Source organism: Peromyscus eremicus, chromosome 19, assembly GCF_949786415.1.
Source record: "Peromyscus eremicus chromosome 19, PerEre_H2_v1, whole genome shotgun sequence".
Classification (NCBI taxonomy): Eukaryota; Metazoa; Chordata; class Mammalia; order Rodentia; family Cricetidae; genus Peromyscus; species Peromyscus eremicus.
In genome coordinates this window covers 10,316,960-10,340,150 of record NC_081435.1, presented here as the reverse complement: position 1 = coordinate 10,340,150, position 23,191 = coordinate 10,316,960, and the positions used below count along the sequence as shown (strand labels likewise).

The 23,191-nt window shown below is 41.0% G+C and overlaps 1 protein-coding gene across 1 annotated transcript in view; it reads right to left on the bottom strand.

Annotated features, from left to right (window-relative positions):
* Positions 1-11,685, bottom strand: part of Dsg3 (desmoglein 3) — a 29,911-nt gene extending 18,226 nt beyond the window's left edge. Inside the window, exons 1-4 of the mRNA XM_059246701.1 lie at positions 11,638-11,685; positions 1,854-1,985; positions 865-1,020; positions 287-431 (exon numbers count right to left, since the gene is read on the bottom strand). Of these exons, the coding sequence (XP_059102684.1) occupies positions 287-431; positions 865-1,020; positions 1,854-1,985; positions 11,638-11,685 (481 nt within the window). The remainder of the gene's footprint in view (positions 1-286; positions 432-864; positions 1,021-1,853; positions 1,986-11,637) is intronic.
* Positions 11,686-23,191: the final 11,506 nt, after the last annotated feature.

The window sequence follows — 23,191 nt, the reverse complement described above, 5'->3', positions numbered from 1 at the left end:
TTGTGTATCCAGGCTGCCTAAGAGGCCTCTTCACGTTTGTGACTCAGACAGAAGCTGTATACCTAGATGCTAACTTTGTGACGAGACTATAATCTACAATTGTAATTCTGATGGTAATTGTTAAGAGGTACTACAAGATTTGGAAAGGAAAACTCAGACTATAGTAATGAATTTATTGTTGTCAAACTACTGAGCAAACTAACAGGATAGTTTGTAAAAAATGATATAATGATATATGTAATTGAAAGACGTGAATTGGAAGCGGTTGGTACTATTAAAGACTTACTTGAAGCACTATTTTCTTCAATTTCACCATTGAATATGGTTTGTGAAAATATCGGAGCATTGTCGTTGACATCTAAAATTTTCACTGTCAATATGAGTGGTCTCTCTACATCTTGTCCCAGGGCATTTAGAGCTCGGCATGTGATCTAGAAACACAAAGGAATATCCATTATCACTATATGGAGTTAGTTTGAATATTGTTAAAACTCATAAATTAGATCAATGCTGGCATTTACAGAACTTAATGAATAAAGAAGAAAAACATTTCCCCAAAGTGTGGGCAAAGGAAAAGGTTCCCACTCCCGCCATTGGCTCAAGCTGCCCTTCCTTCAAGCTGCTGCATTTCGCCAGGATGAAGTTCTGGAAAGTTCCCATCCTCACCCCCACTCTCTGGGTGTATTATGCCAGGCACATGAACCACCGGGGCGGGGGGGGGGGGGAGGTCTTTAGTAGAGGGATTAATTTTATTCATTGATAGACTAATCTATGTAATTCCTTCTCTTGCAAACCTACCTGGGGAAGAGCTACCTTTTAACATCACAAAGTACAAGGAGAAGGATACCCTGACTGAGGACTTACCAGGAAGCTCGGGGTCTCCTCGCGATCAACTATGGCCGTTATGTTAATATCACCATTGTTTGGGTCAACAACAAAGATCCCAAAAGGGGGCTGATCAATTCCCACCCCAGAAATTCGGTAGGTAATTTTCTGGGTTGCTTGGAAATCTGAAGTGATCTGTAAGGAAAAAATAGCTTCAATGTCAAGCTGACCCTTGACGAGCCTTCTCCTGACTCCGCCACGGTCTCAAGTCATCTGTCCACTTGGTCCACCCTTTCCTTTACTGTGTCATTTACTCTTGCACTACTTATTTATTGGAGACTGGGAATAAGAAATAAAATTCAGCTGTTCTGCTCGCCAGCATGGACCAAGGATGATGAGTCATTTTGAATGCCTGTTTGGGTTGTGGCGCCATGGTGGGAATGTTAAAATGTAAGAAAACAAAGGGGGTTTAGGTGTGAGAAAGCTTCTTCTGGATGCTCAATTCTTACTTAGCATTTAAAAAAGGACGCTCCCCTAAGTTGGAAGAAATGACAGTGAAGAGGAAACGAAAGAAAACAAGGTAACAGATGTTCAAAGTATGTGTGAACGTGAATTGGTTTTTATTTTTACAATTTTAAAGCTGTTTAACAGAGAGAATAGTACAAGGCTCACGAGACAGCTCATTGTCCAGCCTCAGTAGTTGCCCATCCACGGCTAATCCAATGTTTACTCCCAGTCATCTGATTGCCATCTCTCTCTATTTTTACCCTTGTTTAACAGAATCTGGATAGACACAGGCTTATATATTAAAACGAGCCAATATATTTCTTAATCCCATTTTATAACTCTAGGCTATCATTCCTCTATCTTTTTTTTAACATTACTATTATAGTTTTTGATGTAGACAATAGGTGGTTGTTCTGTGGACTTTGCAGGGTACATATTACTGAGTGGAATTGCTGTATTGTCTTGAATTTGTGTGCAATGCATTTATTCTAAGGCCCACACTGCTTCTGCATATGACTTACCTTGGCAATTGGGTTTCTTTTTGAGTTGTCTTCTCTTTCTCTGCAGGGCTTGGCGAATTTTACCCACTCTCGTTTGTACCTTCTTTTGGCCTGTTGTACCACTGTCCTGTCTTCACTGGGCTGTCCTCCCGGCTGTGTTGAAAGAGACCCACTTTATCACGTCCATGGCTGGCAGTCTTTGCTTGGAATATTGATCAAAGATAGATACCTGTGCTAAGGAACTTTACCTTTCTACTTTGAAGACCATTTGCTCACCTGATTCTTTGTCAAGAAGCAGCATTAAATAGGTCGTTACAAGGCTATGTGATATTTAATATTACCATTTGATCATATTTGATTCCCCCTATATACTCCATAATAAGATTCGACTTGTTGTTTATTTAAGATAAGAAGAAAAGGAGCCAGACAGAGTAGTGCATGCCTACAAACAAGCAGTAGTGAGGCTGAGGCAGGAAGATTGCCAGGAGTTCAAAGCTAGCCTGGTCTATGTAGTGATACCAGGCTAGACAGGGCTACCCAAAAGACTGGTTCTCCAATAAACAGAGCCCAGCAAGCAAGCAAGCAACCAACCAAGAATCCAATAGAGAATAAGATAACATGAACAAGACTGTATGAGATAATAATCACAATATTTATAGATAACTTGAAAAGATTTTGGGTTATTTGCTAGAATTTCAGTTTTATATATTTTCACAGTTGCATTATGAAATAATTAAATTACATACTTTTCTCCGTATAATTTTAAGTTGCAGAAGTAAGCTCTGATTTTAACGATACAAGCTGCATACTTTACCTCTACTTGCGGCTCCCCATGCACCAGCAGCACCACCTGTAGATATCAAATAGAATCAGACTCCATGTGAGTTCTTCAAACAGATGGCTCTATAAAGCCAATGATCCTTATCAATGTGTTCTGTTCCTCAGATGACAGTTCGTTTCTAGCTTTTAAGTGTCCCGAAGTGTAAAATCCCGCCAGGAGAAGGAATATTTTCCATATAAACAAGTTCCTCTTGTTTTTCAATCTGGCTTCAGACTTTTTAAAGATTTACTTGTTTTACTTCATGAATATTTTGCCTGCATGCATGTATGTGCACCATATGTGCACCTGTTGGATCCCCCACAGCTGGGGTTCAGGATGGCTATGAGCTGCCATGTCAGTGCTGGGAATCGAACCTGGGTACTCTGCAAAAGCACCAAGTACTATTAACTCCTAGTGCCACGATGTCAGATTTTTTTTTTTTTTAATGTCAGAAAAGAGGAATCTACCAGCGGTTAGAGGCTGAGGCTGGAAGATCATTGCTAGTTTGAGACAAACCTGGGCAATAAATACATATCAGCTTGAACTACAGAATAAAACCTTGTCTCAAAACAAAAACAAGGAAGAAGATTCATAACCACCACCACCACCACCACCACAACCACCATCATTATTACCATCACCACCATCATCACTATCCCCTTGACTGTAAAATTATGCTTTCAGTCAGTTTCAGTCCCTCGATGTTTCTTCCATGGATACCATATAAAAAGCTCCCAGAAATCATTGCTTTAGGAACTGTTGTGATAACCCCCTGGAAGTGGTCACAGAATTATTGACAACTATTATGCTGGGCATGGTGGTGCATGTCTACAATCCCAGCATGTGGGAAGCTAAGGCAGGAGGATTATGAAGAGTTGGAGGACAGCCAGGATGACATAGCAAGACCTTGTCTCAAAAAAAAAAAAAAAAAAAAAAAAAAAAAAAAAAAAACCAGGAAAAAAAAGCAACAGCAAAATCAACCCCCCAGACCTCTATTGTCTATCACGTGTGCTTATACAAAAGCAACCCTGGATAGCTCCTTTTAAAGACAGGTTCTTTTGTTACCTGCTTTTGTCTCCCCCCACCTCTTTTAAAGCCGTACTAGAGTAAGGAGAGCAGAATGAAACCATTCTGGTTTATGAAAATGAAATCTTTTTCTAAGAGCAGGGGTTGTCCTATGCCGGTCTCAGGTGCTGTTTGCCGTGGGGCATACATCTTCTCTTCTCCTTCCTACTGCAACGTAAACATTGCACTTCCTTTTAAATTCCAGAGGTAGTGGTGCTTGTCTTCAATCCCAGCACCCAGGAGACAGTGGCAGGTGGATCTCTGTGAGTTTGAGACCATCCTGGTTTACCTAGTGAGTTCTAGCCTAGGCAGAACTACGTAATGAGACTGTGTCTCAAACAAACAAACAAACAAACAAACAAACAAGCAAACAAGCGTTTCATTGTATACTACTGGTATAAAAAATTAAATGAGGATAGAAGAAGTTGGGCTGCCTGGGACTTTGCTCTCTCAGGAGCCCACAGGCCTGGCGTCTGTATCGCTTTCCACCTGGAATACATTCCTTGCTCCTCACTGCCCACCTACATGTGATTCATCCGGTCAAGCACCAACATGCTCCATGAAGCTGCCTTTACTAATGCCTCCCGCTCTGAGTCTGTACAGCTCACATTCTCTTTAATGGCATGCAGCTCACAAATGTTCCCTGTGTCTTACTGTTTTATGAGTATTAAAGAATTTCTTCATGAGCCTTCCCAATCCTGGGTCTTATTTATGCTATCATCCCTCCCCATTCAAGTGTTTAGCAACTATTTGCTGCTCCACTGAGTGTGAGATCTGAGGGAAAAAGGTCATGGAAAACAAATTACAGGATAAAATTAGAAGAGTGATAGTACTAGGTGACTTGTTTAGTTGTTATTCACAGAACATTGTATTTAACATTGCTATTGCTTATTGCCACCACCTGAAGAAGATACTATTATATAACCCCTGTTTTTATAGATCTAGAGATGTAAGAATATGAATCCTTTCTCCCTGTTTAACAAGCTCCAATGAGCTAGGGTTGAAACATAACCACTTTATCTCCAGGGTGTGGGCATTGCCATGACACTAGATTATAACCCCAAGCTAACGTAAATGCACAGAAGAAAGTTATATGACAGTAACCTGAGATTTTTATCTGGCCAAAGGCCGTGGTTGATCCTGAAACAATGCCGATTTATTACATCATTTATTTTTGAAGATTATAATGAACAGGCAGGGTCAAGTCTGAACCAAAGGAGCAATTACGGCAGACACAGGATAATCAACCCCTCCATTGTAAGCATTTCAACTGAAATTCTGATTTTTAAATAGTGTCCCAAGATGATGCCCCAACACCGTGCCATCTATTAGGGAAGAAGGGACCAGTGTGGTGTGGTCACTGACCATTCTTTCTCATCCGATTGTGAGGGGAAGGATGGGCTGGGCGTACTCCTCTTTACAGGAAAAATGGAGTCATCCAGAAAACATGAGTCATGTCTGTACTAGCTCCTTGGAGAATGAGTCTTCTAATAGACATTCAGGCCCTGGTCCTGCCTTCCCAGGAGGGCAAAGCCTGGTCTACGGAGAATTAACAGAGCAGACCACAGGCTATCCTATTTCCAGTGCTTTGAGAGAACCAGTGCCCTCAGATGACTTATTCATTCTAAATTTTAAACTCTCTTAAGACTGATCTCAATGGATGTCCCTTCATTTAGTGTTTGTTTCTAGAAACATGAGGAATGTCATTAGGAAACATTTCTGAATGCTGAAGCACTCATTGGCTGGCTAGAACTCCGGTTACAGCCGTGCATTAATTCTGAGGGCTGTGGAGCCTTGAAAGGGGGCCCTGGCTGGAGGAACAGGCCATGGAGGGTGGAGCTCAGAAAGCTGCACCCGTCTCTAGTCCCAGCAAGCCCTCTTTGCCTCCTGTGTGAGCAGCTATTGATGTAAGATTCCTTTGGCATGCCCATTGCCATCCTGCTTTCCGGCGGCAGACTGGAATCATTAGCCAAAGTAAAGCTATCCTCCCTCAAGGTTTCTGTCGGGAGCTTTGCAGCAACTGTGAGACAAGCAGCTTATCCAGCCACACTGCCCGTTCCCAGAAGGCATCACAGAGTCCACCACACTCCACGCTGGGGAAGTCGGAGAATAAGTTAGGTAATTCAAGGAGTCATTACATATTTAAGTATGATTTTATGTATTTTGTATTTATACCTTTCGGGGAAGAAGTGTCATGAAATGCCTGTAGGTTGGTGTTTCACTGCCATAATTGATCAACTAGTCAGAAATAGTGATTGTAAACCCGTCAGGTCATAGAAATTCTCCAAGACACATTTGATAAATGAGTTACACAATTCACAGTTCAGAAGAACAGGTGATTTATTTTTCCAATTTCTATGTGGAAGCTCCTTCACATATGGTGGCCAGTGTTTTAATAATTCCACTATGAGCTGGAAATACTAATCTAAACGCGTATTTAACATTTATAACCCTCTGAACATCATAGTGCAGTCTGCATCCTCAGAACACTTACTTCAGTCTGTGGTTGGGGAATCATCTAACACAAAAGCTATTTGATAACCAAGCATTGAGTACTTCATGGAATTTACTGGATTTTACACTGAAAACAACAACCCAGGGGCTGTGTAAATATAAAGCGGAAAAAATTGAAGTGTAAGCGAGGACTGTGTAGAATTTTTGAATTTTAAAGCCACAAAACATCCTAATAAACTTTGTATTTATCAAGGCAAATTCTCCAATTGAATAATATATAGAAAGTTGATTTTTTTTTTTTTCAGCTGAGATATTTAGCTAAGTAAAAGTGATGCCCTTGACTGTTTGCTGATATTCCATTTGACTATATTGGAGGATGCTGTGTCATGTGTGATGGTGTAAATCTGGACTCTGGACTCTGGTTTTCTTTTTCATCGTGTGTGTGTGTGTGTGTGTGTGTGTGTGTGTGTGTGTGTGTGTGTGTGTATGTGCGCTTGCGCGCGTTTGTGTGCATGCCAGGTCATGTGTGTGGAGGTCAGAGGACAACCCTAGGTATTGGTCTTCACCTTCCACCTTGTGTGAGATAAGAGCTCTGGTTTGCTGCTGTGGTTGCCAGACTGCTGGGCCACAAACTTCCGGGGATTCCTGTCCCTTCCATCTTCCCATAGGCGTGTTCTGACTGCACATGTATACTGAGTGTTCTGATTACATATGTGTACTGAGTGTTCTGATTATATGTGTATACTGAGTTTTATGATGATTACATGTGTATACTGAGTGTTCTGATGATTACATGTGTACACTGAGTGTTCTGATTACATGTATATACTGAGTGTTCTGATGATTACATGTGTACACTGAGTGTTCTGGTTACATATGTGTACTGAGTGTTCTGATGATTACGTGTGTACACTGAATGTTCTGATTACACGTGTATACTGAGTGTTCTGATTACATGTGTCCACCATTGCATCTGCTTCCACCTGGCTTCTAAGGATCTGATTTCAGCTCTTAACACTTGCTTGGCAGCCCTCCGAGCCATCTGCCTAGCCTCCAGACTGATTTAAATGCCAGTCCCAGGCAGGACCACTATCTGACTTGGGAACATGACCCAGTCCTTCCATTTCCTCATCTGCCACAGGGGGATTACACTGCTTATTAATGTGTAAGTTTGATGTGAGGATTGAACTATGAGCAGGTGTAAAGCACATAGTGAGTCCAAGTGCACAGTAGGTGCTTAGTAAATGCTAGTAATTTCTGTTAGACTAACAAGAAAAGGGGTAGCAAAAGCCCTTTGCCTAGTGTGCAGAGAGAGACCCCTCAATACAGTGCTCCGCTGGAGCCCTGTGCAGGCTGCTCCTTGCAGACTTCAGGAGAGCTGCACCCACTGCAGTTCCCGTGAATGCACCTATTGAAGTTGTGCAATGCCCAGCCTGGCCCGCTGCACTGCGTTAGAAAAACTGTGCATTAGGCAGATTCAATTATTCGTCATGTAATTATGGACAACCCATCATCTGTGTGATTTCCTCATGAGGCACTTCCCCAAGCAAGCCCTCACCTTAGGCTATCAGATTGAGTTTTTACTGGAAAGGAGCACCAAGGGCTAAGAGGTTTACGAGAAACCTCTGGGACACCGAGTGTTCTAGTCAGGGGTGAGAACTGGTTTCTGGTATTAAGCAAGGGGGGAATGCTAATTGGTAGAAATAATTAGGTCTCTCCTGACTGCTGCCAAAGCCAGGCAGTGTTAGGCAGTATTCCCGGCAAGGTTCCTCTGCCTCTGGAATCCTGAATTTCGAAGAGGTTCCGTGAGACTCATTTTCATATGTTCATCAACAGTGGAAACAACCGTTTCACTAATCAAGAGTGGAAAAGACACCCCAGAGACTTTCCATTGATTAAAATGGGAGGTTTAGCTTAAAGCCATTTTTTAAAAAAATACACTTTGATGTATAGAAAAGATGGATGGAAGGAATCTTGCTGGTTTCAGGACACATTCTGCTCATGACTTGACATTTTAATGACCTTCACTTTCCCCCTTCACCACAAACAGCTTAAAAAAAAATCGTGTTAAACTTCTGAGTTTTGAACATCTCTGTTAATTCCCTAAGTAAAGTTTTAGACAGCATTGTAACATGAAATTGATGAGCTCATTCTTCAGGTATAGAATGCTATGGCAAAAACTTGTTTTAGATTTTGATAATTGTAAAATGTGGAATAATGGTTTTCTTTGAAGACAGTTTTTATTCAGAAGTGAGTCTCTGAATCTTAACTATAAGTTTTTCTTGAAAATGTTGATTTTGTGTTATGTGGAATAAATTAGATAAATATAGATCACTGATAAATCTTACACCTTAAAAAGGATATTCAGGTTTACTTTGTACCTACATATTCCAAAAAATTAATCTTGAAGCCCAAATAGCTGAGACTTTTGAGAAAAATCTCTGCATTTGAAAATGTGGCATTTCTCCACACTCACAATACTCTTGTAATTTTCAAAACACCAGTTTCAGAAATACTATTTTAAAAATTTTTTGTGTATGTGCATGTATAGGTGAGCAGTGTATATGTGTGTGTTATGTATTTATATGTATATGTGCATGTATAGGTGAGTGGTGTGTGTGTGTGTGTGTGTGTGTGTGTGTGTGTGTGTGTGTGTGTTATGTATTTACACATGTATGTGCATGGAGGTCAGAGGAGGGTACTGGGTGTCCTTCTCTATCACTCTTTACTTTATTCCCTTGAGTCAGGGTCTCTCACTGAACATGGAACTAGGCTAGTGGCCAGCAAGACCTAGCAATCCTCCTGTCTCCATTTCCGATCGTGGAGGCTTCATGTATGGCTATACATGGCTCCCGAGGATTCAAACTCAGGTCTTCATGTGTGTGCAACAAGCTCTCTTAACCTCCTGGGTCATCTCCCCAGCCCCACACAGCTATTCTTAATATTCTCTAACTGAAGACCTGTTGAAACTGATGTCAGTGGTTATATGAAGCATTGAACCACAATACTGAGACTGATGTCATCAAGGATCACCCCTAGTCCTGAAACACTACGAGAGGATGGTATCAGAGTCTTGCAAATACTTCTGCTTCTCAAAGCGCCTCTGTGAACACAATGGTGCTCCCTTCTCACTGTGGGCTTTTTAGAGAGGCAGAGACAGGGCGAAGGTGATTCTCTCTCTTTATTATTATTTTTTGCTGCTTGTTCTTTTTGAGACAGGATCTTTCTACGGAGCCCTGGCTGTCCTGGAGCTTACTATGTAGACCAGACTGGCCTTGAACTCACAGATCATCTGTCTCTGCCTCTTGAGTGATGAGGTTAAAGGTGTGGGCTACCATGCCCAGCCCAAGATGATTCTTCTTTGACAATAGAGAACATAGGACCTGGAGTGAGTCAACGGAACAGCTACACACTCAAGCCTAGGTCTTGCTGTTACACCTCACATTACAATGCTGTCAGTGACCTTGTATGGTGTGTGTGATGGGAAAGGTACTTAGAAACCTCCAGACATGTCTTTCAACTTTCAGACACCACCCTTTAACAACAAATGATGCTGGTGCTCTGAGAACATTGCTTTTTACCCGTAACCACATTGTCAAAACTCTGGGTGGCTCCTCTTTCTAAAAGGATTCCATTTGCCTTCACAGAATGAACGTTTCAATGTCACACTCATCCACCTATTTAAATCACTCCCAGATTCTCTAGCATACACTTCCAGTCCAGTCAAACCGGTAGCTCCACGGCCCCCGGCAAAGGCCACAATTGCCCTGTCTCTGCTTGTATCGGTCTGACAATGGAACAGTTCGGTCCATCTCCACTTACGGAATCTCAACTCCCACTGAATCCACTGAGTTTTAGCTGCCGAACACCGCCCTCTGCAAGTAGGATTAGGATACGTCTTTGTTTAATGTGAAGCACAAATGGCCACCGCAAGCATGGTTTTAAAATTTCTTATACTTGCATCAAAAGGCTTGTTAAAAAGTTAAAGTTAATTGGTGGTGTATTTAATTTAATCTACTGAAAATACTATAATTTCAATATGCAATCAAAATAAAAACTAATGATATCTTTTTTACTCTTGTTATGTTGTATGTTTTACATTTAACACTGTATCTCATCTGAGAACAATTCTATTTGAAGTGATAAATATCCATGTATGGATAGTGGTTATGATATTGCACAGGTCATATCTAGACCCTTCATTTTGTATTTCTCTGTCTCTCTTTGTCTCTGTCTCTCTCCCCCTCTTTCCTTTCCTCTCTCTCCCTCTCTCCCTATCTTTCCTCTTTTCCTCTCCCCCTACATGGGCAAAACTTCACTGTGTGTTGGAAAATGTCTTCTATGTTGTGCGTTCCTCATCACCAGCATCGTAGGAGAACTGAAGGCCGGTTCACAGTTAACAGAGCCCTTGTTCAATCGTTGGTTCATTTTTTAAAAAGTGATGTGATGCCTGTTTTCTGTTTGAACACTGTCATGTGAGGGAGAATTGAGGCATTCTTCCATACAAGGCATTGGTTGTGACGGCAGACAACTTTAATTTTTACACAGTTCTTGAGATCAATCTCCCTGTGACTTTTAGAAGTCACTGTTCTCTGTGTTTTGAAATGAGGCAATGGCATGAATGGATGCCAAGGCCAAGTTTATCATCCACAATATGGCAATTAGCTTTGGAAATTTTTCCTATATTTATTTACATTCAAGTTTTTGGTGATCTTCATGTTTGAGATGTTATGACATATTTTTGCCTCACTAATACAATGATTAAGGCATAAATTAGCTTATAGTATCTAAGCTAATGAGTTCACTTTAGGTTCTTCTTGCCTTTTAGAAAACAACATATAACGTTTCCCCAGCCAGCAGAAGAGGTGCTCTCTTGAACACCATTCTGCTGCAAAGTTCATGTCCCCCCTCCACAAAGTCTCCATACACTTTACACATAATGGCTAACTGTAAAACCGGTTTTCTTAATAATCCTTCCAACTTGTCTAGAGTCAAAATTACTTTGATTTTAGTTCAACAGTTGGTGACTATTCTAAAAACACGTCGGGTGTCAAGATCAGGCACGCAGAGTTCTTAGCCATATGCTTAACAAGAGATGCGTAATCCTAGAGAACAGAAGTGGCTGTGTCGTGCATGTTTTCATTTGTGTGTTAGAAAAGGGCACTGCTTTGAAGAAAATAAAGATGTGGAAAATAAAACCTGGGATTGGGATGAGTTAATTTGATCACTGAAGAAATATAAAATAGTTACACTAAAAATTAACTTTGTATGTTTTATATTTCTTTTCAAAATTAAACATTAAGAAAAGCAAAAAAGGAAGGAATTTAAAACTTCCACAGTTTAACATTTAGTTCTGCTGCTTCCTTTTTAGAATGTGTAACAGGGATTCAGCAGACAAATTCAATCTTCTGGAGTAAGCAAGGAAGCAGAGAAAGTTTACTAGTTTTAGAATAAGATGGGACTTACCATCAGGAGGGCCAGAGGCCCCAGGGCTCTGGGGAACAGGCAGGTCATTGTTGCTGGTGTCCCTGGTGAGCAAATCCAAGCCCCTCGCTCAGCTGCTCACCCGGGTGTCCGTAGCTGATGTCTGAAGCACCCTTTCTGGCAGTGGTGGCTCTGTTGTCTGCCCTGGGACTCTCCTGGTGGCCTGTTAGTCTGTTGCTCCCCACCCCAAGCCAAGGATTGGTCTCAGCAGAAACGCTTGCATCACTGCCTCCCAGGTAAAAGCCGAGACACACCTCAGTTCCTACAGCAATGGAATCCTTTGTGGGAAGCTAAATGAGAAGTTCACAGGCCAAAGACAAGAGTCGAATAGGAAGGTACCAGATGAATAACACATTAATCATGGCGTGGAAGTAGAGAGCTGGCCCTGGCCACACTTAAAGAAGAAAAAAATCTAGTTGGCTTCTTATGATCACAGTTGAAAACAAGAAAGCAGAAGAGGAAACAGAAAACTCCCCACATCTACTTGTGGAAAAGCTCTCGTTTTAAGGCTGACTGTGTATGGGTAAGGGGTGCATCTTAATTAATAATGTGTGTTATTGAAAGGTCTACAAACAATCAAGAAAGGAGAGCACCATAGTTAGCCACTATGAGTGCAGGGTTTGAATAAAGTCAATTAGAAACAAACAGAGGCAACCAGCTCCATGGGTGCGCTGCAGTTTGAAGTACATGATTAATGCATTGCGGAATCCGATTGTGTCGATGCTCAAGTGACATCCTATTGTGTCTTTGTTCACTTATAACTGAGGGAAAGTAGATCAACTGTCAGATAGGTTATCACAGTGCGCTTTTAATTACTCCTTTCATTTCCCGAGGCAGCCAGGCTGCACACTGCTGCATGATCAGAAGCACCCCAACATCTGGGCTGTACCCCAGGTTAGGGGAGGGAGCTAGATCTTTGCTGGTTTCACAATATTCAAAGAAGGACTTGAGGAAGAATAATTTTTCATCTTTAAAAGTATTCATGCATCATTTTAGAAGTATTTTGTTTCAGGGAATTCATTTAATCCTAGAGCATTTAGCAGAAAAGATTGTGTAGGCCAGGAGTTTAAAAAAATATCTGATAGGAAAAATTTTGTCTGTTTCTTTTTAAGTTGTGGTGAAATAAACAGGAATGTTACTATGAAATTTTTAAAAATTATACTTGGTGTGTGTGTGTGTGTGTGTGTGTGTGTGTGTGTGTGTGTGTGTATATCTGTGTATATTTGTAGCAGGACAGAGAACAACCTTGGGTGTCATTCCTAAAGTGCTGCCTTTGACTTTTTATATATTTATTTATCTATTTAGAATAGGCTCTCACTATGTATCCCTTGTCTGGACTGGAACTCACTATGTAGACCAGGCTGGTCTTGAACTCCAGGTCTTCCTGCCTCAGCCTTCTGCATGCTAAGACTGCAGATGGGCACCATCACATGCAGGTTGAGAATGTATTAATTTTTCAATTAAAAAGGTAAGTTTCTTAAGAAATAATGTGAAGAAAGCAAGGCTTTGTGAGTAATATTCCAATAAGTAGGGAAGAAAAGACAAGTCAAGTGCTTTCGTTTTTCTCCCAGAATTTATTATCTTGCAATTCTTTAGATTATCCTCGAGCTAATGGCAAAGGGATCCACAAGCAGATGGAGCTCTCTGATTATTATTATTATTATTATTATTATTATTATTATTATTATTATTCTCTGTGCTTTTAACAGTTCCTTTATATTTACTGTTCTGGGTTACATAAGGCAAATTCCATGCAAGTGTATGATATACCTGTGGCATGTTCTCCCACGCCCTGCTCCTCTTCTCTTTTCCCAATAACTTTCCCCGACAGTTTTGTTTCTACTTTATGCTATCTATGCATATATGATTGTTTGCGTTTATATTAAATCTAGGACCCACAACTGAGAGAAAACATGTGATCTTTGTCTTTCTGAGATTGATGTAATTGCTTTAATATGATTGTCTCCATATGAATCAATATTTTGACAAATGACATACCTTCCGTGTTTCTTTATGACTTAAAAACTTTCCACTGTGTATACAGACTATATTTCCCTTATCTATTCTTCTGTTGATGAACACATAGATTGGTTCCATAACTAAGTTATTGTGAAAAGTGCTTCAGTAAACATGGAAGATATGCAAGAATTGCTGTGATATGTTGACTTGGAATCTTTTGGGTAAATACCTAGTGTGGTGTAGCTTGGTTATATAGTACATCTATTTTGAGTCTTTTGAGGATCCTCCATACTGACTTACATGGTGGCTGTAAGCCCATGGCTCCTGTTCTTTGAAAGATGGGCCTTTTAGCAAGGTAAGTACTCTGGTATAGCTCTGTTTATGTGATTGTAAAGCTAGTCTGGAGGGTGATTCTAGGTAGTGTATTGTACACTTAGTGGGGCTTTCTCTTGCTACTTAATTTGTGTTTGGAGTTAAAGAGGTTGTGAACTGTCATGTGGTGGTGGGAATTTGAACCCGGGTCCTCTGGAAGAACAGACAGTGCTCTTAACCACTGAGTGTTTTCCAGTGCTTCTTGTCTGAGCAATGGTGGTATTATTCTTGGGATAATGGCTTGGAAACCCAAGCCTGGCTTGAACTGGCTCTTGTTCAAGAGACTAAAATAAAAAGGAGAATCATAACAATAACAATTAAAGGGGAGCTTTATTGTATGTGTTGGTTGTGTGCCCCAACTAATGTACCATGTGAAGACAGGAGAGATTGAAAGCAGATCCAACACAAGCTGAAAAATTCATCTTCTCTTTGCCGGAAATTGAACCTCGGAAGCCAAGCAATGAAAGCGAATACTTATTCAAATGGGCAGAGTCTCCAGAAGTTTCCATGCCGTTTTTTGAAGCTTGTTATCTATAATAGCTCCCTCATCCATCAGGTACAGAACACTAATTAGACCTCGGCTTCCCTGGCAAGCCTCTGCTGGTTTCCTTTGCTTCCACTGGAAACATGTATGCAGTCCATGTCACATTTTACTGCTTTTTTGTGTTTCATTGTGCTTGAATGCTCACAAATTCATGAACTGAGATTAGTGCCACCAATCAAAAATGTACCTGTCTTTTGATATGGCTTGCAAAAAGTATGGGTCTGTCTTCTTTTGTTTTTCAGGGTAGTGGGAACTATATACCTCTTCCATTCTGATCATCCAGGGGAGACATTCAGACATTCCAGGAAGTCTGACAGTGCTACAGAGAACAGCATACATTTAATTAGTGGGAACCAAGCTCTTGTCCCACAATGCTTCATCATGCTTCTGTGATTCTTGGGAATATTTTTAAAGAAAGCACAATGTAATCTTTTTTTCTTCTTGGCACGTGTTTGCTTGTGGTATCAAGGATTAAGCCCAGGACTTTGCACAGGCCAACTGAGCAGTCTATTACTGAGCTACATTCTGACTTATATGCTGACTCCAGTCCAGACTTCAGAGGGTAAATTTACATTTTAAAAATGAATGTATCTGGGAACCAGGTCAGGCTCTCTTTGCTCTGAGTTGGTCTGATTTAGTAATTGCTTACTTGTGGGAATGAAATGTATGAGTGAGAAGTTTTCCAGATGAACCTTGATGTAGATTTAGAATAAATTTACCATTGGTTCCTGTGATTGTTGGAGGTAAAACTGACAGACTTGAGTCCTTTTACAAAAATGTATATTGAAGTCATGAGTTCCTTTCTTCTCCTAGGCACCCTAGCCAAGTTCCTAGCATCACTCTCACGTGGAGACAAGGATTTACAACCTTGTTCTTGCTCAAGTCTCTACTCACTAACAGCCTACATGCTATTTTTTTTTTTTAAGATGCTGTCTCCCATGCTGGGTGGTGGTGGTGTATGACTTTAATCTCAGCAGGTGGAAGGCAGAGACAGGAAAATCTCTAAGTTCAACATCAGCCTGGTCCAGGGATGGCTAGGGCTACACAGAAAAATCCTGTCTTGAAAAACCAAAAAAACAAAACAAAAACAAAAACAAAAAACAAACAAACAAACAAAACAAAAATCTATGTACAACTTTCTGAACAGAACACTAACAGTGCAGGCACTAAGATCAACAATTAATAAATGGGACCTCATGAAACTAAAAAGCTCTATAAGGCCAAAGACACCATCAATAGAACAAAACTGCAGCCTACAGAATGGGAAAAGATTTTCACCAACTTCACATCTGATAGAGGACTAATATCCAAAATATATAAAGAACTCAAGAAACTAGATCTCAAGAAATACTCCAATTAAACAATGGGGTACAGATCTAAACAGAGAATTCTCAATAGAAAAATCTCAAATGGCCGACAAAACACGTAAGAAATGTTCAGTGTCCTTGGCTGTCAGGGAAATGCAAATTAAAATGACTTTGAAAGTCTACCTTATACCAGTCAGAAGGCCTAAGTAACAGCAAATGCTGGCCAGGATGTGCAGTAATGGGAACTCTCGTACATTCCTGATGGGAATGAAAACTTGTTCAGCCACTATGGAAATCAACACGGTGGTTCCTCAAAAAATTGGGAATTGGTCTACCTCAAGACTCAGCTGTATCACTCTTGGACCTATACCCAAAGGACGCTCCATCCTACCACAAGGACACTTGTTCAATCATGTTCATTGTGGCTTTATTGGTAATAGCCAGAAACTGAAAACAACCTAGATGTCCCTCAGCTGAAGAATGGATAGAGAAAATGTGGTACAATTACACAATGCAGTATCACCTAACTGTTAAAAAAATGGCATCATGAGGTTTGTAGGCAAAAGGATGAAACTAGAAAAAAAATCATCCTTTGCTGGGGGGGATTTCTTTCTGTATGCTGTGAATATATGTTGTTCCTATCAGTTAATAAATAAGCTACTTTGGCCTATGGCAAGGCAGCTTAGAGGCAGATGGGAAAGGAGAGAGACAGGAGGAAGAAAGGCAGAAGCAGGAGAGATGCCAGCCTGCCGCCCAAGGAACAACATGCCAGCAGATTGTTAAGCCATGGAACACATGACAAAACATAGATGAATAGAAACGGGTTAATTTAAGATATAAGAGCTAGCTAGCAAGAGGCCTGCCATAGACCATACAGTTTGTAAATAATATAAGCCTCTGTGTGTTTACTTGGGTCCCAGTGGCTACAGGACTGCAGGTGAGAGAGATTTGTCTGAACTGCAGGGTGTGGGAGGGTGGGTTGTGGGGTGGGGTGGTAGTGGGTGGGACTGGAGAAACTTTCCGACTACAATCCTTAGTGAGGTAACCTAGACCCAGAGAGACAAATATGGTATGTACTCACTAATAAGTGGATATTAGCTGTTATGTAAATGATAATCAGGCTACAATCCACAGACCCAGAGAGGGTAGGTAAAGAAAAGGGCTCTAGGGAGGACACATGGATCTTTCTGGGGAAGGGAAATAGAATAGATTTTGTGGTTGGACTGGGGGTGGATGAGGATGGGAGTGGGAGGGATCAAGTGGTAGGGGAATGAAATGGAGGGAGAGAGTCCAGGGAGGGATGGCTGGAATTGGGGAGTATTTGGGGCTGGTGTGGACACCTAGTATAGTGGAAACTTCCTGGAATCTATGAGGGTGACCCTAGTGAGGACTCCTTGTAATGGAAGATACAGAGTCTAAACTGGCAATTTTTTTGTAGCTAGGCAAGGCTTCCAGCAGTGGGCTGGGTTGCATTCAGTTGAGTTGTTGGCCAAGGGGTCCCATTTACTCAGGCTGAAGCTAGGACAGTGCGTTGTTCTTTGAAAACTGATAGTGTGTCCTCATTGCTGAGGACATCAGCACACAGCTTATTGAACTTAGAGAGGTTGAGCTTGTGTTTGCATGGAACCTTCACCCCTACATTCTAGCATCCTTGGTGTGAGAAGGTAATCTTCAGGTTACTGAAAAAGAAACCTGGACACTAACCTAGCCACAAAATGGTCGACCTACAATCTGTCCTCCTTGTAAGATGTGCTGGGGTAATGGTGGCACAGAACTTGTAGGATTGGCCAACCAATGTCTGACTTACCTTGAGGCCCATGCCATGATAGGGAGCCCATTCCTGACACTGCTTGAATGACCAGGAACCAGGATAGCCCACAGACCTCAGATTGGTGCCTTGCTCTCCATTTGTCAACAGAGAGGCTTCCTCTGGCAGCATGTGGGAGTGGGTGCAGAGACTCACACTCAGACATTATGCAGAGTCTGAATTGGAGTTCTCCTTTGGGTCCCTTCCCTTAGAGCTTTAGGGAACCCCACGGAAGAGGAGGAGGAAATACTGTTGGACTCAGAGGGGGACAGAGGACACCAGGAGAACATGGCCCACCGAATCAACTAGTCAAGGCTCATAAGGGCTCACAGAGCCTGAAGTGGCAAGCACGGGCCTTCATGGGTCCACACCAGGTATATGTTACGGCTGTTAGCCTGGTGTTTTGTGGGAGTCCTCTCTTAACAGAGGGAGCAGATGTGTCTCTGACTCTTTTGTCTGCTGTTGGGGCTCTTTTCCTATCGGGCTGCTTTGTCCAGCCTCAATCTGAGGCCTTTCGCCTTGTCTTATTGTATCTTGTTTTGTAGTATTTGGTTGTTGTCTCTTGAAGACCTGCTCTCTTCTGAAGGCAAACCTAGGACAAACCTAGGAGGCCTGGACCTGGCGGAGGGGCACTCAGAGGAGTGGAGGGAGAGGGAACTGTGGTTGGGACGTATTATAAGACAGAAGAATCTATTTTCAATAAAAAGATACCGTCTACTGTGTATTAAAGACAGAATCTAATCTGCCTATTACAGCTTTAAATACCACAGGACCCTCGACTTCTACTTTCTATTTGTTGAATTGTACCAGTATCATTACTAACAATTCTTAGGGAGATTTAAAATTTTTGTTTTTGTTTTTTTTCAGACACGGTTTCTCTGTGTAGCTTTGGAACCTGTCCTGATCTCGCTCTTTAGACTAGGCTGACCTTGAACTCACAGAAATCTGCCTACCTCTGTCTCCTGAGTGCTGGGTAACAATTTTTGTGAATTAAATCACATCCCATTTCTTCTTCTAAGGGAAGAAACATCAAGTGGAATATTCTACTGGCTTCTCAACCCCACACTGGAGATGTAGTGACCGCTGGTCAGCACCTGGGCTCTCTGTCACGTCACACATGCTGACGGCAGAAGGATGCACGTCTGTAAGCAGCACGTCACCCTGAGAAGAAGCGGTCCAAAGACCTCAGTTTTCAGTACAGTGGGTAATCACCGGCTGTGCCATGGTAAGGGCGTATATCTAACTGCAAGTAACGTGTCAACTTAATTCTTCAAGGCCTGCGCATATTTGACTCAAGACTCGTGTTTTACCAGTGAGGTACTGGGCATCTATGCTCGTGTGATTAGTAGTTCCCAGTAAATTTGCAAGACCTGTAAAACTTGCACAACTCACTGTGCTCTGTGATTTTTCTATTGTATCCTAACCAGAAGTTATGAGACACTTCCTGAAATGATTAAGCGGTGAGAATAGAAATTTCAAAAGGATTTTGTCACTTCTGCTTTTCAGGGGACAGAATAATGAGAACCTACTTTGCATTTACCTTGTGGTTGGGAAGATGCTGACCTACAGTTTGGAATATGTTTGGTTGGCCTTTCTTTGCAACATCATCATTGTACCCCTTGACATTAAGGGTAGACTCCACTGTCTACCTCAATTGTTCACGAATCTGTCTTAGTGAGATATGTTGGTTAGTCTACAGAAATTTTCTATACTATTTAACATTGCTTTGTTTCAGACGATAACTACAATTTACTTTCTTTGTTTAAACTTCTCTAGAATCCCAACGGTTATTTAGTCTGAACATTAGATGTGTCTGTCAAAGAACAGTCCTTTGAACCAAGACTAGACCAGATGCAGCATATGTGGCCCCCTTTCTAGAAACTTGATCTAAAGAGGGATGAAAACAGAGAAGACTCCACCTCTCTCTTCCCTCACCATGACGGCTGCTCCATGAGTCATGTTAGGGTTAGTTTCTGGTGAAGTATACAAAAGACAAATTTGATGTTGTTTGTTCTCGTCCCTCATCTTGTGCAATGTAGAGGCTTAGTATTAATCTTCCATTCTCTGGTGCAGAATCAGGCTGACACATTCTCAAGACACCCTTTTATTGCTTTAGAAATAGAAGAGGCACAGTACAGCCTGGTCAGACAACACTTGGAGGAAGTGATGAGCTCAGGCTACTTAACCGCTAGGTAAGAGTGTCCCTGCTCTAAACATCCTCAACATTCAATCAGACTACCGATGTATTCTTATTTTGAAGAGGAACTACATTTTTTATAGTTAGTGTTTTCATAGGAGTCAGGTGATATCTTCAGTGTTTTCACATTTATCATCACATATTTGCATGTGGTACTTTCCTTAGGAAAATTTAATTCCTAGAAACACTTAAGGGGAAGTACAGAAAAAATGCAGAAAACAAGTAACTTTCCTGGAGTAATGAGAAGTTAGATAGTGACATGAGAAAATAATCTATTTAGAATCTTAGCTAAAAATGATCACATATTTGGAAGTAATTTTCCTAAGGATTCACAGAAGATAACTAAAGAAGGCTATAAAATACAAGAAAATAACAGTAAGATATTATATTCCTGGGCGAGACAAATTGCTGTTGTAACATATCAAATCTTTTTAAAAAATCTGTCCTTTTTCAGGACTGACTGTAGTCTAAGCAGTGCATGGAGCTGGGGCACTAGAAGACCACATGGAAGGAAAAAAAAGTTTCTAAATTCTCATAAAGGAAAAACTGAGGCTGATATTATACTGAGTGGTAGAGTGTGTGATTACCATGTGCGACGCTATGGGTTCAACCCCTAGCTCATTTTGCCCAATGAAATTCAATAATAACAAAAACATAATCATTGAGAAGAAGGCTAAAGGGTCTTGCTTTATCAAAAATTACCCTAGTGCTATTATCCCTGAAGAAACTATTAGAAGTGGTGCTTCTGGGGGCCTAGGGAGTGGCTCAGTAGTAGAGTAGCATTGAGTTTGATTTTCAGCACCTACATTGGGCAGCTCACAATTACTTGTTACCCAGCCCCACGAGGATGCTCTGCCTCCACCAGCACCTGTGTTCATGATCACATGCCCCTCCTACATGCACGTGATTAAAAAAAAATATATATATATATATATATAGTTTTAAAAAATTATTGCTTCTGAACTCAGGGCTCTCATGGAAGGCTTTGGCTACAGCAAGGCTGACTTTGCTTCTAATTCTTTCTTTGCTCCTGTTGCAGACAGAAGAAGAAATGGTCTAGTTGTAAGCTTGGGAGATGGTATCAAGTTGGTTCAGCCACCATAACCTTGTCTCCTTGGTTTTCCATCTAGGGTTTTCTTTAGGGGACTACACTGATGAGCAGACACATGCTAGTCTTATTCTAGCTAGAGTTCAGCAGGACACACTCCATACAATGGTAGTGCTAGTGTAGGCTATACAATGGCTGGGCAAGTCATATTCTGAGATGAGAGTCTGCGTGCATCTTGTGGTTGCCTGTCTCATCCATACCAGTCACCATTTAGGTTATATATATACATAATACTACTTTTGTCTGTTTCTTTTCATTTGTTTCTCAATTGCTCCCACTATGTAGAGGTGAAAAATATTAGTGCCCCAACACTCGATGAGGATGACATTGTTCCACAAGTAGATAAATAAGATAAACAGAAGGCAGAAAGAAGAATATTTTGCAAACAATAATAAGAATTAATTTAAAACATCCCAGTTGACTTCCTGGGATATGTTTTGAATCCCGTTGCATAAGAAGACCAAGATATAAAATTGCACATATTTTTACATATATTAATATGTGGCTATATATGTATATGTTTTATATGGTTAAAAATGATTGCTTGAATAAAGAGAAAGTATGAAGGACAAATGATAAGCTGTTAGGGTAAATTTTCACATAAAATATTGTTATTAGTACACATTCCATAGAAGGGAAGAGTCATTCAACTAAGAAGAAGATGGAAAAGGTCTCACTGGAACTTCTTATCACCATTTTACTTTTATGTTACTATATTAATTTATATATTAATACATCATATTTGTGCATGTCTTAGTTTCTATTGCTGTGAAGAGACACCATGACCATGGCAACTGTAACAGAGGAAAACATTGAATGGGCTGGCTTATAGTTCAGAGGTTCAGTCCATTACCATCATGGTGGAACATGGTGGTATATAGGCAAACATGGTGCTAGAGAAGGAGCTGAGAGTCCTATATCTTGACCCGTAGGCAATGGGAAGTGGTCTGAGACACTGGGTGTGGCTTGAACATATATGAGACCTCAAAGCCCACTCCCACAGTGACACACTTCCTCCAACAAGGCCATACCTACTCCAAAAAAGCCACACCTTCTAATAGTGACATTCCCTATGAGCTTATGGGGGGCAATTACATTCAAACTGCCACATTCACCTATGCCAAATATAATATATGCATCTGAAAAATAAAATATTTTGATTAAAATGTACTTTTATTTTTTCAAAGCAGTTGATATTTAAAACTATCTAGAAAACACGAACTTGGCCCTATCATGAAAAGTTATATATAATTATTATTTTAGAGCTTTGTCTACTAACAAAACACCATACAAACATTGAACTATTGAATTTCTTTGAACCACATGTTTTCCTCTCAATGAGAAATGCAGTCTGAAGACACGATGCTACACACGCTGTGCTGAAGGTGTTGGCAGCTTGACCAACTACACGCTTTTTCTTCTATTATGGCTGATAGGGTTGGGCATTTGAAGAGAGAAACAGCAGCAGGACTGAGGAAGAACATTCCTTTCACCGTGGCTTGAAATGAAAAGCCCAATGAGCATCTTTTATTATTTGGAAATAGCATTCTTATTGTGGAGGATAAGAGTTTTTCTGTCCTGGCAACAGGTGTTTAGAGAAAATGACCTTGCTAATACCTCTGAGACTCACCAGCAAATTTCTAGAGACATGAAAAATTTCATAAAGGGATTCCAGGGCTGAGATGTTTGCTCAGTGGTAGAGTACTTGCTTTTAGCATGCCAAGATCCTGGGTTCAATTCTCAGCACCATCAAAAACAAAGAAAGAAGAGGAGGAAGAAGATCCCAGATCTGTTGATGGAAGGCACAGCCCAGCGTAAAGGGGTAGATCCTCAAAGGTGAATGTGTTGCCAGCTGTCCTCATCATCAATTCAAGGCAATGTCTTTGGAAAGTCTACTGAGATGTGCAAGCCTACTGAGATGTGAGCCAACATCTGCATCAGATGTGTCTAATCCAAGAGCCTAACAGGAATTCCAAGTGGCAGCTTGAGTCATGTTGCTATATCTTAAATCAAGACAGCCTTGAATAAAGTACGTGACATGAAAGAGCATGCAGTTCAAGAGAGTGGGACTCTTCCAAAGGAGTAGAGCATGAGTTCTGAGGGGGGAGGGCCCATACCTGCCACTTTCCACTTCTCACTGGGTTCATTACTTGACTCTCACTATGCATCTATTGAGTATGTTGAGTATATGGACTCATCACTGGGTGAGAGTGAAGAGATGAGGGGAATTGAATGTGGTTCT